General features: G+C 34.6%; 1 protein-coding gene across 2 annotated transcripts in view; it reads left to right on the top strand.

Moving 5' to 3' along the window:
• The window catches only part of LOC149419050 (uncharacterized), a 36,673-nt gene extending 20,029 nt beyond the window's left edge, over nucleotides 1–16,644 (top strand). For both annotated transcript variants that reach the window (XM_089638091.1, XM_089638092.1), the window contains 13 exons: nucleotides 179–442; nucleotides 937–1,031; nucleotides 1,118–1,245; nucleotides 2,125–2,229; nucleotides 4,758–4,867; nucleotides 6,024–6,219; nucleotides 6,300–6,431; nucleotides 7,544–7,699; nucleotides 8,850–9,042; nucleotides 10,558–10,708; nucleotides 11,379–11,478; nucleotides 14,659–14,798; nucleotides 16,036–16,644. In XM_089638091.1, coding sequence (XP_089494217.1) covers nucleotides 179–442; nucleotides 937–1,031; nucleotides 1,118–1,245; nucleotides 2,125–2,229; nucleotides 4,758–4,867; nucleotides 6,024–6,219; nucleotides 6,300–6,431; nucleotides 7,544–7,699; nucleotides 8,850–9,042; nucleotides 10,558–10,708; nucleotides 11,379–11,478; nucleotides 14,659–14,798; nucleotides 16,036–16,219 — 1,954 coding nt within the window. In that variant the 3' untranslated portion in view covers nucleotides 16,220–16,644. The remainder of the gene's footprint in view (nucleotides 1–178; nucleotides 443–936; nucleotides 1,032–1,117; nucleotides 1,246–2,124; nucleotides 2,230–4,757; nucleotides 4,868–6,023; nucleotides 6,220–6,299; nucleotides 6,432–7,543; nucleotides 7,700–8,849; nucleotides 9,043–10,557; nucleotides 10,709–11,378; nucleotides 11,479–14,658; nucleotides 14,799–16,035) is intronic.
• The last annotated feature ends 208 nt before the right edge of the window (nucleotides 16,645–16,852 follow it).

Below are 16,852 nucleotides of genomic sequence, written 5' to 3'. Positions count from 1 at the left end.
CTTGTCTTCTCATTTTTACTTTGATGAATATGTATTACATTTAAAGAGTAAAATAAATTTTTTGATGTCTCTAAAAATTATGAAATTTTGAGCTTTCAAAACTTATGCCTGACTTATAACTACTGACTTTAAACATGCCATTATTCTTTGTTCATAATCATCCCTTTATTACTTACAGACACTGGAGTAAGAAATATCCTATTTGCATCACGCTGAAAGATAAAAACATGCTGCAAATTCAGTCGGCACCTGAAGCCACAAAGAGAGACATTCTATTCTCTAAAGATTCTAAGGGAAAAGATTCCTCAATAGCCAAAGAAAAAGAAAAGGAATCCTGTAATAATTCTCCTACCAAGGAAGTGCCGATACCAGGTGCTAACAGATCAGATACGCCACTTCTGTACAGTGATGCTGAATTTCAGGGAGAGGCTTCGAAAGCTAGGTATTTTAAATCAGTATCTTGTATTTAACCAAACACCAATTTAAAATTGTTTTGATGCCCTAATAATATATACAGTGAAACCTCTACCTATCGTTTTTGAAGGGTCCTATCAAAATAAATTATGAATGCTGGAAAACAATAGATGCGGAAATATAGATTAAAGCTACATTTATACTTAAGTTTAAAATTCTACAAAAAGTGCATATTTCACACATAAATTAATGGGGTTAATTAAAAATGCTGCGATTTCTAAACGCTTGGATAGATGCTTTTTTCAGCTGGAATTTAATTTTTTTTTTTAAAGATACAGTTTTTCAGATTATTTTAAATAGCATATCTTCGGCTTGATTCGTAGTCTGAGTAACTCTAGTTTTCTCGAAAATAAGATTTTCATGCCATTTGGTGTTAAAATTAGTTTCGCTTCGATTAGCAAAAATCATAAATTTGTAACAAAATACAAAACAAAACTGTAAAAAATGTAAACACATTTTCAGTTCAAAGTCGTTGCCAGCAAAAGATTCTGAAGATTTGGAACATCGAAAGGCCGAATCACCATTGAAGCGAAAATCTAAAGAAATATTATTGAAAGGTATGCAAAGTTTTATTTTATTAATAAACTTATTATTCTTGCCTCTAAGTAAAAGGTTTTTCATTTATTGTTTATCTATTTTCCAGCTAAAGAACAATTAAAGAGCAGAAGAAGAAGTAGAAAATCCACAGAAGCCAAGGTTGTCAGAGCTTCTATAGATGATTTTATGGATTTTGATACTGATGATGATGAAAATGAGCAGTATCACGATTACGTATGCACCTTTTTATTTATAATTCAATTCTACGCTACCCCCTACACTACGCCCTACAGTATTTCATGTAGGAGTAAGCAGAGAGGATGATGCGCTACACTTCTATGTTTTAGCTAGTCCTGGGTCGGTTGTGATCCACCCGATAATTTTGATCTGATCATTTTGACCCAATCATTTTAACCCAATCATTTTGATCTGCTCACGAAAAACAATGATTTTCAATGATCACTTTCAAAAAAGATTTTATCGTTGAGCTGTCAGCTCAGTCAGCACTTTTGCAATTTGTAGTCCGGTCGTCTCGAATCTCATTCTCGCGACAGAGAAATAAAGATACCTGATTTCTGAAATAGGCTGTACTGCGTTTCCAGCGTGGAATCTCAGTGACAGTCCATTTCAGATTAAACATTTCTATTTGTGTCGTGTGAACAAGAGTGGAGACGCCCATTCCAAACAATTAACCCGATCAAAGATCAGGAACTTTTGACCCGATCAAACCAGGTCATGTATAATGATCGATCAACCCAGGACTAACACACACGGCATAACACCCCAAAAACAAACAACAAAAATGCTTTTGGCCGTGAGAATCTAAAAACTTACCCAACCCAGGACTAGTTTTGGCACATACTCCTTGCTTTTATCATAAATACTCTTCTGTTATAATGATTTTGACATTGCCCAACTTTATTTGTATTTGCTCAAGTATTTGATTCATTGGGAAGTCATTTTGTAAAAAGTGTTCAATGTTCTGCTACAATTAAAATAATTCAGTTTTGTTGTGTTTTCATTTCTGGATTCTAAAATCCTAAATAATCAAAGTATGTATAGATTTCCCTTAATTATTGAGCTTATCTTAATTTGTTGTTGTTTATTTTGAAGGATTCTGTCTCTTCCGAAGAAGAAATGGACGAATCAGGAAAAAGAAACACAAAGCTAACTCTGTCTGATGTATTCCAAGATGTTAAGAAATCCAACGAACAAGTTGTAAGTGTTGTGTATTACCTTCTTTGTATGATTATACTCTAGAAAATATAGCCTAAATCCTTCTGCTTTAAAATTAATCTTTTCATTTACTTTTATGAACAAACAATTTGGTGTCTTTTGTCTTATTTTTTGACAGTTAAAATATTTCAAAGCTCCATAGCTCATGATGAAAGAAGTTGAAATGTGTTCTGAAATTTGTGCAAGTTCTATGTCACTTTTTCAGAGCCACTCCTATAGGCGATCCCCCATATGGAAATATTGGTGCCCATAGGAAAAATCTTTTCTTTTTGCTTTAGACAATCATTATTTTAATACTTTCGATTTCGACAGATAGTCAGTACTATATATTCAAAAATGGCAACATCATAAATATAACCGCAGGTCACACATCTGTCATGAAATTCACAATACGGAAAATTTAACCCTCCAAGAGCCGGGCCCCTGCATTTGCAGTTTTGAAGAATCGTACCTGCGCACGGTGTAAAACACTGCAATTGCAGTGTTAACCTAACATATTCATTTTGCCTTTTAATATACCTCTGCTGGCTTATCTAACCCCTAAAGCCTCTGACATTTTGCAATGTACTTGTAATAATATGTGAACTGTCAGAATGCAGATGGCGCACAGTGGGCTGAAAATCGCCTTTCATAGACATAGAGACTTGAATTTTCAAGGGTATTTTTTTTGGCTAGAAATAGATTTTGCTGATTATTAATATGCTATAAAATTTCGTATGAAGCAATTGCGTGAACAAATGAAGGAGTTATCATTTTTTTAAGAAAAATTTGTATGGCATTGACATTAAAAATGAGGCTATCTCTGGAATCATAAGGTTGGCCATTATATCCTTACAGACAGATATACTACTATTTATTTGTATTTTTTTGACATACTTCGTATTGTGGCGCAACTTGTGATTTTTTTTTTTTAAATCCTCAAAGTTTAAAAAAACACTTTTTAATGTTGATGATTCATTTTAATGCTGAAATGCTTTACATATGAGTAGGCTTTGTCTAGTTTACAACATTTTATTTACACTGCATATGTAAAGCATTTAAGCATTAAAATGAATCATCAACATTCAAAAGTGTTTTTTTTAACTTTATCAAAAAAAAAATCGCATGTTGCGCCACAATACGAAGAAGTATGTCAAAAAAATACAAATGAATAGTAGTATATCTGTGTGTAAGGATAGAACGGCCAACCTTATGATTCCAGAGATAGGTTCATTTTTAATGTCAGTGCCATACAAATTTTTCTTAAAAAAATGATAACTCCTTCATTTGTACACGCAATTGCTTCGTACGAAATTTTATAGCATAGTAATGATCAGCAGAATCCATTTCTAGTCAAAAAAAATACCCTTGAAAATTCAAGTCCCTATGTCTATGAAAGGCGATTTTCAGCCCACTGTGTGGCGCGGAAAATATTTTCACATTACATTCGATACCAAATAAATTCGCTGTTTTTGAACGCATTTTAAAATCAAAAACTGTTTTTGAAAGCAGATGAAAGAGTCATATGAAATTAAAAATATTCAAATTTTGAACACAAACGTAGATAATGTTTTTTAACTTACCAATGGTTTTTATTGTGTAAACTGTAATTATCACTTTACACATAACTAAAAAACATATTTAATTAGACAAAAATATTATAAAATTAATAGTCTCTTCACTTTTTTTCATTTGTTATAATTTATTTTATTTTATTTTATTTGGAAAACCAACAGTTATAATTATTACAAGATATGGTGTAGTAAGTGTTAATTATTTAACCAATAATAGGTTTTCACTTAGGTATTTTAATTATTTAGTGAATATATATAATATTTATGTAAGAAAAAAAGTTACATTAGCCTATAGGGATGGGATGGCGGAAGGGAGGGGTATGGGATAGATCTAGTCTGTGTAATGTGTAGCATGTACGTATGTGTATTAATAAAAAATAATAATGGAAATAATAATATTTTATTAAAAACTAGCTGTACGCTGCCATGTGTTGCTTTGGCTCAGGCTGTCCAGAGTCAGTCAGTCTGCAGATAGAAAAACAACAGCGCGTGTTGCTTTTACGTCCAACAGATGTTGCTGTTATTTTTTTTTTTAAACCAAGTTTTTATCTGTCACAGGCGACATCTATATAATATAGGTATATAAAAACACTTGCGTATTGAATACAACGTTGCTCTAAAATTTCAAAGCAATCCGTGAAGACTATCGGAGATTTAAGATTTTGAACAAACAAACTGTTACATTTTTATTTATATAGATTTTGATAGAAAATTTCGTAAACTTACATCGGAAGATGTACTAACCTGAAAGCGATGCCTTCCTGTAGCAGTAAGGCACTGGTAATTCCAAGGGTCAGGGTCCTGGGTTCGAGTCCTAGATGTGACTATCTTTTTCTGATTTTTCTGTTTCAAATTTTCGTTTAGGAATCGCTAATATTGTCTTCAATAATTAAAAATTAACATTTTTATTTATATAGATTTGCAAACCCTGTCAAATATTTTTCTTTTATGTTTTAGAATGCCACAGAGCTAAAGAAAGATTCCATTGCTGTGGAGACGGAACAGGAAATACAAAATGAAGTGACACTGTATATTTTTGGCAGAACGGGAAGAGAGAAAGCAGAATGGTGGGTATTTTTAAAATTTATTTATTTAAGTGATAAGAGCATGATTTATTTTCTTCTTTTGGTGATCTCTTTTATTGGAGGGTCTCATCATCAAGGAAATGTACATCCTTGCAGGTTGTAATCTGGAACAAATCTGGAATTGGCTGTGTACTAATAGGTGTGGGTTTGATGGCCTCTGAGATCGAAGGGTGAGGCATACGAATAAGCACTAATAATGAATGAGCACTAGAAATCCTATAATAATATGTCCTATAACAAATACTGGCGTACACAAGAAAATTTACTTTAATTAATTTGTGTTGTTTCACACATGTATATTTGCAGCATGTTCCAGAATAGAAAATATTCTCAGTATCGCCCCAGTGAAAGACCACCATTGAGTATTATCGAAATGTTGGTTGAATGACTTTAGCCGTGTTTGATGCCAGATTTAATTTTTATTTATTTTTTTTATTAACGACAATTATAATTACAAAGTTAAGTATATTATTCGCAGTCCTCCTCACTAGGTATTCCTGTTCCGAGGTGGACTGTAGGTTTTTGTGTAAATAGCCATGTACTTTTCCACCTTCCCCTACCACATCTCCTTCCCCTCCCCACTATCTTCAGCTTCACAACATACCTCGATTGGGGATGTTGTAGTCCCACTAGCTCCAAACAGTTGGGACTCTTGTGCGTTATTAACATTGTCTTCCTGTAGAACGTCTTGCATCATTCTTCCTCTTAGTTATCAATTGGATACTCTTGTATTTGTCACTCCTTGGGATGTAGCCAAAATTTTCATAAGGGTACGTATACATTTGCGAACTGAAACGCGAACCGTACCACGAATTACGGGAAAGGAACGAATCAACAGCAAGCGGCGTTTCACGCCATTTGTGGTTGCTTCGTTCCTTTCCTATGAGTTGAGGTTCAGTTCAGCAGTTCGGCTCACGGATGTATACGTAGCATAATGTGGCAATCTAAGGAGGGGTGGAAAAATGGGATGGGGTGGTCTTTTTATGTGTGCTTAGTGATGTTGTGGTCACCTGTTTGTGAAGATCACGGTTTTTCCTGGTCCTCCAGTGTAAATTTGTATAAAAAACAAAACCACTCGACCCAAACAACACTCTTCTCTATGTATATGTTTTTAATGACATTCTATGTTTTTTTTTAGGTTCAGAAGAATTAGGATTGCCATAGAAGAGGCCAACGCCCTGAAAGAATTGGATTGTGCCTCTGACGAGAGCATCAAACAAGACTTTACTGCCAGCGATATCTTGGACAAGTCTGAGACTAACGATGATGAGAAATCTAAAAAAGATTTCCCAGATTCAAAGGTCAGAGTTGGAAGCGTCAAATCCGAAAAAAATGTGAGTAAATTTAATAGGTGATCCAGTGAGACCATTGTAATCCCAAATGTAATACTTATGCACTATTATCGCTTTTCCAGGCGGCCGGCAGTTCCGACGTTCCCTCGGTGCTTTGGACTCCTGGAAAGACTCAGAAGGAATCCATATTGACGGATTCCTTCCGACCTGGTCAAGAAGTTGACTTCTGGAGATATATGAAAAATATTATTGAAGTAAGACAAACCTTTTTTTTTTAAGTGCGGAGACGGTTTACACGTAGTTCCCGTGAGCACTTAGGCCATAGGCCCTTTGTGCTATCTCCCATTTTACCTCAATCCTTTAACAACAACCCAGTCCCTTTAATAACGTTCACCAGGGTTGTCATTGGGTATGTGGCTATGTCTTCTGGTTCTACTGTATGTCTCCCCAGGTGTCTGAGACTAATTCCCACCAGGGCAGGACATTGGCACCATGGGTGAATTGTAGTCTCTTTATCATCTTCACATTTCCTACATATATTGGTGTTTTCCACTCCCAATATCTGCATGTGTCTCCTGAGATGGCAGTGTCCCATTAGTAGTCCTACCAGTTCCCTCAGCGAGTTTCTGTCCATATCGAGTAGTTTCTTGGTTCGTCTAGGGTCTGGTCCTTTTATGAGTACATTGGATTGTCTCATTCCAGGTGCCCTCTCCCTCTTAAAACTCTATTTAAAAAATATATATTTACTCTCTGAGGATGCCGTGTGAGGTCCTTTTAAGAAGAGGAAAGGTTGAATCTTATATTTCCTAAGGGTCTTGGAGAGACCCATTTAGTAGAAAGAAGTAAACATAAAAAGTGCTACATAAGTCCAGCATGTGCCTTGATTGTGGAAAGGTGGTAATCAATACCATAGTTACTCAGAGCACCTTCCATTGAAGTACCAATAAAACAGTCACAGCATTCCCACTACATGGTTATGAGGTTATGTTGAAATTCTGCAATCTGAAAATTCAATCTAATTTTAACTGTTGAAAAACCTGCATTTTTTCAGTTCATAACGATGTGTTTAATTTTCAGGTGGAAAATTATGCTCCCCAATCTGATCCTTCACTCCCAACCACTCCTTCCAAACCCGACATCGACCGCCAACGAAAAGTTCCTTTACTCTTCTCCAAACATCCTGCCTTTGCTATTTTAAGAGTTTGTTATCGTTTTGAATATTTAAAAATTTCGTATTTCGTAATGTAAACCAACAAACATCGTAATGTATCTATAAAATGTATTTATTTGATATCACAAATATTCATCATATTTTAAAATATTTTTATCATTTCTAACTTAATTTTTTTAAATATTAATTTTCTAGTCGAAATACAAACTACAGGAGCAAACCGAAAAACCGAGTGAAGACTTCTTGTGGCTGAATGCGGTTCTGGGCCGAGTGGCTTTTGACACCTTCAAAAATCCCATTTTCGTTGCAAAAGTTCAAGATAGAATACAGAAGAAACTATCCAGCCTAAAGGTAATCAGATTGAATTTAACTGGTGATGCTTTCTGTGATAGTTCAAGCTACAAGACATAAATGGCTTTAGTATAGATAGATCTTAATCTTATCTCAATTATTATAGTTTCTAGTCTAAATAAAGACAATTTGTTTTATTGTGAAGAAGAGGTTATTGTTTATCAAGAAACCATTCACAAAACCTACCATTAGCCTTGACAGTACCTACAATAAATTGTCAATGGACTTTCAATAATGTTTTAACTATCTAAATTATTTTGATTTTTTGAGGTACAACTAATTACAAAAATTATTCCAAATAATGTACAGTAACACCTCAAGTTACTAAATTCGCAGGTATTTAAAAAGGAAATCATGAAAATTAGAAAAATGTCCGAGTAGAACTAAATTAAAATTTTAAACCCAATTATTTCATTTCAAAATCTGCGGGTAACCAATCATGTCGGGGTCACCAAGTCTGTGGGTAATTGCAGATAGAGACAATGAAAGATGTTTATTGTCTTATTACTGTAAGTATTGTTGTGTGCATGATGGCGGGATGCATGTTAGCTAGGTCACATCACGTTGGAATGTGGATCTGTGCTCAGTGATAGTGAGATCGTGGATCTTCTTGGTCCCCCAGTTAGATGCTCGATACCATGTGTGGTGGAGATCATCTCCACCACACATGCTGTCGAGTGACTACAACATCACTGAGTACGGAGTCACATCCTGACATGTTGTGCCCTAGCTGACATGCATACAACCATACTGTTTAGACAACAAGACGCCGTAGTTAACCTTCTCGCATAGTTCATAGTAGTGGCGGCGGCATATTCCAACCGCTAACTGGGTAGACACCAGTGGCAGCGGCAGGTTCCAGGCGCTAGTTGGGCGTTTTGCGTGTAGCCCTATGGTCAGTAGCGTGTCGCTACACACCTAATACTGAAGTGCGCTTGCTTTTGCGAATTTTGTAAATTCTAACATGCAATCCATACATTGGTATGAATAAATAGCACTTGGTATTAGTCCTTGGTTGATCGAGAACTACCGGATCATTGTAACTTGCTTACGAATCACCAATGAGCAGTGGGCTACTTTAAAAAAAAAAAATCAATTAGCAGCACCCTTGATCGTTTTAGTACTAACAATTCACTGTTTTTTTTTTCAGTTGCCATCCTTCATGGGCCCCCTGTCAGTGTCATCCCTGGAGCTGGGCCTCGAAGCCCCTCAGGTGCACGGCTCCTCGGCCCCCACACTGGACTCGTGTGGACTCTGGCTTGACCTGCAGGTCTCCTACAGCGGCCGCGCCACCATGACCCTCACCACACAGCTGAACCTCATGGCCTTGAAGGACAGTAGGAGTGAGTAGCCATTCATTATATTAGCTTTGTCTACCATGTTCCATTAACCTTACCTATGGGCCTGAAGGACAGCAGGAGTGAGTAGCCACTCTATTAGCTTTGCCTGTCAACTTTATTGGTCTGTCATAGCTAGACTACAAATAAAAGAAGGTGCGCAAACATGTGTCATGCGCAGAAAGGGCGTGATTTATTAGTTAGCTAATGTTCGTTGGTGGCTTGCCACACCGCACCATGCTTCATTCCCAACAGGTGTTTTGTTTTTGGTTGATCTATATCCTTGTGCGAAGTGAGCATGAATCTTCTGCAGAGAATTGCGCCTCTGAACGAGGGAAGCACGTGTTAGGAAGAATGGTTTGTTAAAAGGTTGGTTTGGTATCACAAAAGGTGTAAAGCAAGGCTGTGAAATTTGTTATGGTTATTCAGACTGTATCTGTATGTTAGCCTTTCAGGCAACATAAAATCATTCCTGTGCCCAAACCCACACTTTTCAGTTTGCGGGCTTATAGCGTAAAGTTTCAGGTATGTTGTTTAGCAACATAAATTATGACTATTCGCAGATGATGCGCTGATGTCTTTAACACCCTGTATAGTAATACAGGGTGTTAAAGACATCAGCGCATCATCTGCGAATAGTCATAATTTATGTTGCTAAACAACATACCTGAAACTTTACGCTATAAGCCCGCAAACTGAAAAGTGTGGGTTTGGGCACAGGAATGATTTTATGTTGCCTGTTGTATACTAATGATACCGTGCTTCTTTATAACTATGTAACCAGTCGAATGATGGCTACCCATATTTAGGTCTCATTGCTCTAGGCCTTGAGCCATGGCTGCCTAAATTTAGGTAGATGGGTTTTGCCTATTTATTTTTGATGACTTGAAAAAAATTATTATAAAACCTTAAAATGATGATGATGAAATATAGGTGGATTTATTGACTCTAAACCAGCCCTGGCCAACCCAAATTGCACCCCGGACCGCATTGACGACCTAAAATTTACAAAGGGCTGCACGTACAGACATTATTTCAGAGGTAATCTGAAAGTACAATCAGGTAAATGTGAAGAAAACAATACTACAGCCAGATGTGAAAAGAAAACACACATTGAACAAACAAAAAATGTATTTTTATAGTAATCAACATGTTTAACAGGGCCGCACGTATGGGCGCGAGTTGGCCAGGGCTGCTCTAAACCATAGTAAGCAGTTTATATGTTTCGGTATCAATATTCGGATGTATGATTTTTTTTTAATGAGCGCCGGCGAGTTTGAAACCAAACACCCGGAAACCTCTATCGCTCGAGTGGATAAAATATCTATAGTCTTTGGTGTCTAGTTTGGGAGTAGTAAAAATTATAACATTTGAAACAGAGAATAGGAAAACACATGTATTATTGGTTATTTAGATTAATATTCTGTATAAAGTGGACGATTATTATTATGTAAACAAATTGTACGCTACTCATATGTCATGATTATAATAATATAATTACTGTTTTTTTTATTTGTACAGAGGACTACTATGATAAACAAGATGCCAGCACCTCCAGTAGTCCAACCAACGCCAAGAAGAAGAACATGGCGGTGTATTTCTCCGACATGGAAGACACGGCAGAAAGCAGTTCGGATGACGACACCACCTTCAACCAGGCTCAATTGTCCAAGTCGGTGATATGAGATTGACTCATCATTAAAATTTTTACCTTTAACATTAAAGATTATTGATTCTGAGAATAATTAGCCTAACACAAGCAGGGGTAGGAAGAGGATGGAACACCCACCCTGACATGCTCCTCTTACTTCGTCCACATTCATTGATCCTCTTGTAAGACTCAGACTACGGTTGTGGCTCCGTACTAGCCGCCAGGCTACCGCGTCAGCCCCTTTTAAGAGTAGAGAAATGATAACAATTCAATTCTGTAGAGTGTATTTATTGACTGAATATAATCAACTTCTTAACTACTGAACTACTTTTTATTAATTAAAAATCCCTCATCACACTACTACTGCTAACGAGGTTGTCCTCCACTAAACTCCAGTATTGTGTCATGGAATCTAGTCCAAATTCCATCGCCCTCTGATGAACTCAATCGCTTTGTCAGCGATCTTGGGAAATTACTCCATCCAGGCGATCGGCAGCCTTCGGTCGTCAACGCTGTGAATTCTATAAATCAGCATATTAGTGGACATTGGCTTTTTTAGTTCAGTACAATCCTGACTTTTACCATCTACTAATGCGTCATATATATTTCTCATCATTCCTTTTTCCTGAATGTTTGTTAGATTTTTTCCAGTTATATTTACCTATGTTAATTTTGTTATGTTTTGTTGCAGTGAAGCTATGCCAACGAGTAACCCCACCGTAGGAAACACTACGGGAAAGAAATTATTAAGAATGGTGGACAAAATTGCATCCAGCAAATACTTTCAACATGTAAGTTTTTCGTAATTTTATTTTATATTAATGACAATTTAAGATACGTTTATAATATTATGTTGCATGCAAATTTTTCTAGTATATATTGTCTCTTTAGGTGATTATTAGGCACTAGCAGTTAAAAACCCGCTCCGCGGGTTTTTTTCTGCTAGGCCCTGCGGGCGGCTCTTAGTTGGGCTTCGCCCATTTTAAGTGATATTAACAACAGTTACATTTAATAGATAGATATTAGAACATTCACAGAGAGAGGGTGAGTAGGTATATATATTGTTAAAACACGGAACAGGAAGGAGTTAATTAATAATAACATGCTAAATTTACGCATAATAAGAATGACAGTTGTTTGAATAAATTAAATTTTACGTATTTGTGATGGATTATTTCAAATGAAACACTATTATTGACTACATGTCTACAACTGATATTAACTGTTATCGTACCTAATATAATTAGCTCATAGGAGACTTGCAGTGTTTGAATATGTGTTACAACCGTCAATGTCTATAAGTTGAATCAATATCGTTTAGTTTGTCACAATTAAAGATAGTTTTAACAAAGTTGACTTAAATAATAGATTATTACATATTGATTAATTGTACCCGTGTTTATGAATAAAAGGAGGGTAATTGTGCGATGACAGTAGCAGTCGGTTTAATTAAAATGTGTTAATTTTACTCCAACTGGTGGTAATTCTTTACCTACAACTGTTACTGTATCTAATAAAGTTTAAAGCTAGATTATATATACACCTTCATCAGGAGAGTAAAAATCTATATATAAAGGTAGATTATTACAATATAGCGCCCCTGAGGCGATATCTCACAAAAGCGGCGCTATGCAAATTGTCCAATAAATAAATAAATACAATGTTTAAATTTTATTGTGTATACACCGAAGTCAAAAATTAAATATAGATTGCAATTGGGAAAGAAGAAGTGGAAGGAGGGGGGAGGGGTAAGAGTAGGCTGGGTTTATAATAATTAGGAATTACAATATCGTTAGACGGGAAAGACCAGTTGAGTGGGAAAATATTTAAAAGAGAGTTTATAAAAAAATTCTTGTTAATTATATCTGCTTTTATATTAATATGTTTCCTCATTTCTAAAATTTCAAAATTATTTATAGTGAAGTATTTTAAGACCTGAAAAAAACAAATAGCATATAACCATAAAACAATATATTCATAAGACAAATAGCATTTAATAACGGTTATTCTAATAAACTGATAGTTGAAATACTAAATAAAAAAATTAAACACATTCTCTTCAAACGGTCTTTCTAAAGATAGAAATAAACAATGGCGTAGAATTCTGTTTGTGGATAACGATACTTCTAAAATTATATATATAAACAATCCTGGTACCATTCAACTGGCGTTTTACACTAATAACAATGAAGAAATATATTCTTAGTAATAAAGATAGCAAAATTCAAACAAAAAAATCAGGAATTAAAAACTCAATTGAGATGATTTTAATTTCTTTTACAAAGGTAGAACCAATAGAAACTTTGAAGTCAGAACTAAAGAATATCGCAGGGCTATAAATGGAAATAGTGAATCTGAGTTTGCAAATAATCTTTTGAATAATGATCACACTTTAGATAAAAATTCAGGTCTTAAAATACTTCACTCAGGATATAAAGCATCGTAAATAAATAATTTTGAAATTTTAGAAATTAGAAAACATGCCAATATAAAATCAGATATAATTAATAAGAAAAAAATATATAAATAATAATGATAAATGCCATTACAAAGTGATAAGCTTCCAGAAGAAATCTTCTTATAAAACGCTTGTTAATGGTAAGTAGTCAAGTATTGTGAGCTGCATATTTAAATATTCGCGCCAGGCATTTGGTTCGTTTTTAAACCGCCAGAGGTGCGCTCTGTCGGCCATCTTGAAGAAACGCGTGAATTTTTATAAACGTCAAACATAATCACGTAACTGTGGAGAATTTTCATTGTAATGTAATTAATCCAATGGATTATGAACTTTCTAAAACATATTTTCTTCGATATTATCCAAAAATTATATGAGCAGAAACGATGCTTTTGAAGAAATCTCGTATTATTATGAGGCGATCCTATTTTAGTATGGAATCGTGTCTTAATATTCAAGTTACCCGAAACAGACAATTTTAATTTGACCAATCAGAGGGCCTACATCGTCCAGACGCTGGGACAATAATACTATCAGATTGGATTATATGCATATAGCATCTGGATTGCATTACACATACTTAAGCCTTTTTGGTTGTTAGTTCATATTTGAAAGTTGTTTGGTCACTACTGCATATTTAAGCCTTAAATTTTAGCCATATCAATCTTAAAAGTATTATGGGCTGTTCAAATTAGAAATGCTTATTATTCATTATTTTTCTTAGGAACCATTTTTTTTTTTAAATGTGAAATTTTAAAATAATAAAAGAGAGAAATTAAACTTTCGTTATATATTTTGTCATTTTTGTGCACATTTTGAAATTGGTTAATGCATATTTGGACATTAATAGATGGTTCATATTTTGAAATTTGTATGTGCGTATTTTGGCATTGATGGTGTGTATTTTGGCATTGTTTAGTGCATATTTTGACATTGGTAGATAGTTCATATTTTTAAATTTGTTAATGCATAATTTGAAATTTATTAATGCATATTTTGGCATTGATGGATAGTTCATATTTTGGCATTGTTTGTGCATATTTTGGCATTGATAGATAGTTCATATTTTGGCATTGTTAGTGCATATTTTGGCATTGTTAGTGCATATTTTGGCATTGATAGTGCATATTTCATTATTTTATGGTGCATGTAATCCAATGTCTTCTTTTCTACCAATCACTAATTATAACTTACATACATTTTATTTTGCTTATTGTGTTTCTTACAATCTATTTTGAATATATATTAATTGTTGTAGTTTTTATGGTTTCCGGCAGCGCGTTATAATATTTCATCCCTTTGTAGAATACACTGTTTTGCGTATATTGACTTTGTCCTTTTTTGATAGTCTGATTTCATTGCACCTTCTGTTATGTCTGTCAATGTCCTAATTATTATCAATAATGCAACTTATCTATATAGCAATATATGTATATTTTACTTACCTATATAGCGCTACATATATTATTGACCTGTCTATTTATCAATACATATATATTTGATTTGTCTATTTCAGATGACTGAGTATAAGTGTGTGAAGCGTGCAATGGAGGGGGTGTCCAACACAGATCTGAAGCTCAACGTGGAGGTCTGCGCCCTCATTGGCTGCTTTACCATCAACATCCCCCCACCACCTTCAGATCGTATATGGTTTGGGTAAGATTACCCTTTATCTTACACACATTTACCTTGCTATAGAAACATTAAGGAATCAAACCGCATTCCAGATTTTATGTTTGGATATTCTCCCTTTTGGAGTACCCAAATTTGGGTAGCTATCGCTTACATGCAATTCAGTAACTAACATATTCATGATTCAATTTAACGTTTTTTTTTTTTTTTTTTTTAAATTTTATAAAACTTAAAAATATGTCATAAATTGTGGATTATAGGTGGAATCATTTGCTTTAAACCACAGAAAGCTGTTTATGTTTCCTTATTAATATTGGGAGGTATGATTTTTGGAATGAGCATGGCCAAATCCAAAACCGAATGCCCGGAAATCTCTATCGCTTGTGTGGTTAAGTCATATCCCTGTACAGACAAATATACTTGAAAACATTATTTTCTGAGCTAGCTCTTAGCACCTAATTCAATAGTATAATTAACACTAACCCCTCAGGCCTCTGGCATATTGCCTGTTATATTAATTTGTTAAAGATGCTGTCAGAAATAAAATCAAAATAAATAGAACATTTCTGAATGTATCCGAAAACTAAAAAAAAGGTGATGGATTACGCTTTCACTATTTATTATTAGAAATAAACATATAATTATTATTTTTTAATTTAATTAAAATCAAATTTAATAAAAATGGCTCACCTTAAGTTTTTTCGTCTAAACACTGAACTCAAATTACTGATAATAAAAAAACACCATTTGACTAAATTAATGTATTATTTTATAAGCATTATTTTTACCTCACTTTTTTATCGATTCAAATAAAAATTATTATTAAAAAATTCACAAAATTTCCTAATCTTTTCTCAATTTGCAGTTGAAATCTTTGGAATCATAAAGGTGTACACTTTAATTCTTCTGTGGTTAACTTCTAGAATTAATTGATTTAATATAAAGCATGGTGTTTTCTCTTTCTAACACCGTTTAGTTTATATTTCTCACCAGAACAGCAAGGGAGATGTAAAGATTTCTAAGAGACCATATGAACTGTTCCCAAAAACGAACAAATTGACTTGGGTAATAGCTGGTTGTTCGTAAAACTGAACAAATTATCCTGAGGGGTTAGCAATGTAACAAATTATCTTCAAGGCTCGTGGAAGCACTGTTGTAAAGATGCCACTATATCATTCGGTGCAGTAAGCAACAAATTAGTTTTAGAAATAGATAGCATAGGCGACACTTTAGATCTTTATGTGTATATATTTAATTACAGTTTCCGCGGAAGTCCTCAATTGCTTATAAAAGCAAAGCCCATCTTTGGCTCGCAAGTCATCAACTTTGGCTACATCACAAGTTGGATAGAGAAGAAGCTGGGCAAGGAGTTTGAGAAGGTCCTCGTGTACCCCAACCTCGAGGACATCACCCTGGACTGCATGGTGGCGCCGGTAATCGACTGAAGCGCTTCAGCCTTCATTTATTCCGCTGGTACAATAAATGGCCATAATCAAGGCGATAGTTTTCACATACTAATGTGCTTTCTCTTTGTCACACTTAAGGCCTGTGTTTCGAAGATATCCTTAGTGGCGGCTAAGTGTAAAATACAACAGCTAAAAAGGAGGATCAGTTATTTTTGGCTTTATCCAACATTGCTCATTGATCACTGCGGGTTCATTCCTTTGCTAATTATGTATACCCTCCATCAGTGCAAAAGATATCAAATTCAAATATTGTCATGTTATTCATAACTTGGTAATGTTTGTCTTTCTTATTAAAAAATAAAATTTTAACCAAATAATACTAAAACATTTGTTGTGAACAAATCATTGGTTATAGATATTGAATGCATAATTTAAATCTGTTCAACAGAAACTTCTTTTGCTGACTATTCAACTATATTGATAGTTTATCAAACTGTCGCATCGGTTAGCTGTGGTTAACGCTGGAAAATGGTTTGCCTAGTAACCACGGTGTACCGATCGGCATAAGTTATGGTAAGCTGCATTGGAAACGGAGAAGTTTTGCACTCGGTTAAGTTATGGCCAAGTTTAATAAAGGTTCGGTCGGAATGATATAATAGTGGAATAAAGTTT

This window comes from Hesperophylax consimilis, chromosome 12 (assembly GCF_061612785.1).
Source record: "Hesperophylax consimilis isolate HC1 chromosome 12, BYU_Hcon_1.0, whole genome shotgun sequence".
NCBI lineage: Eukaryota > Metazoa > Arthropoda > Insecta > Trichoptera > Limnephilidae > Hesperophylax > Hesperophylax consimilis.
Note: the sequence above shows the minus strand (reverse complement) of the source record. Positions and strands in the feature narration are given on the sequence as shown.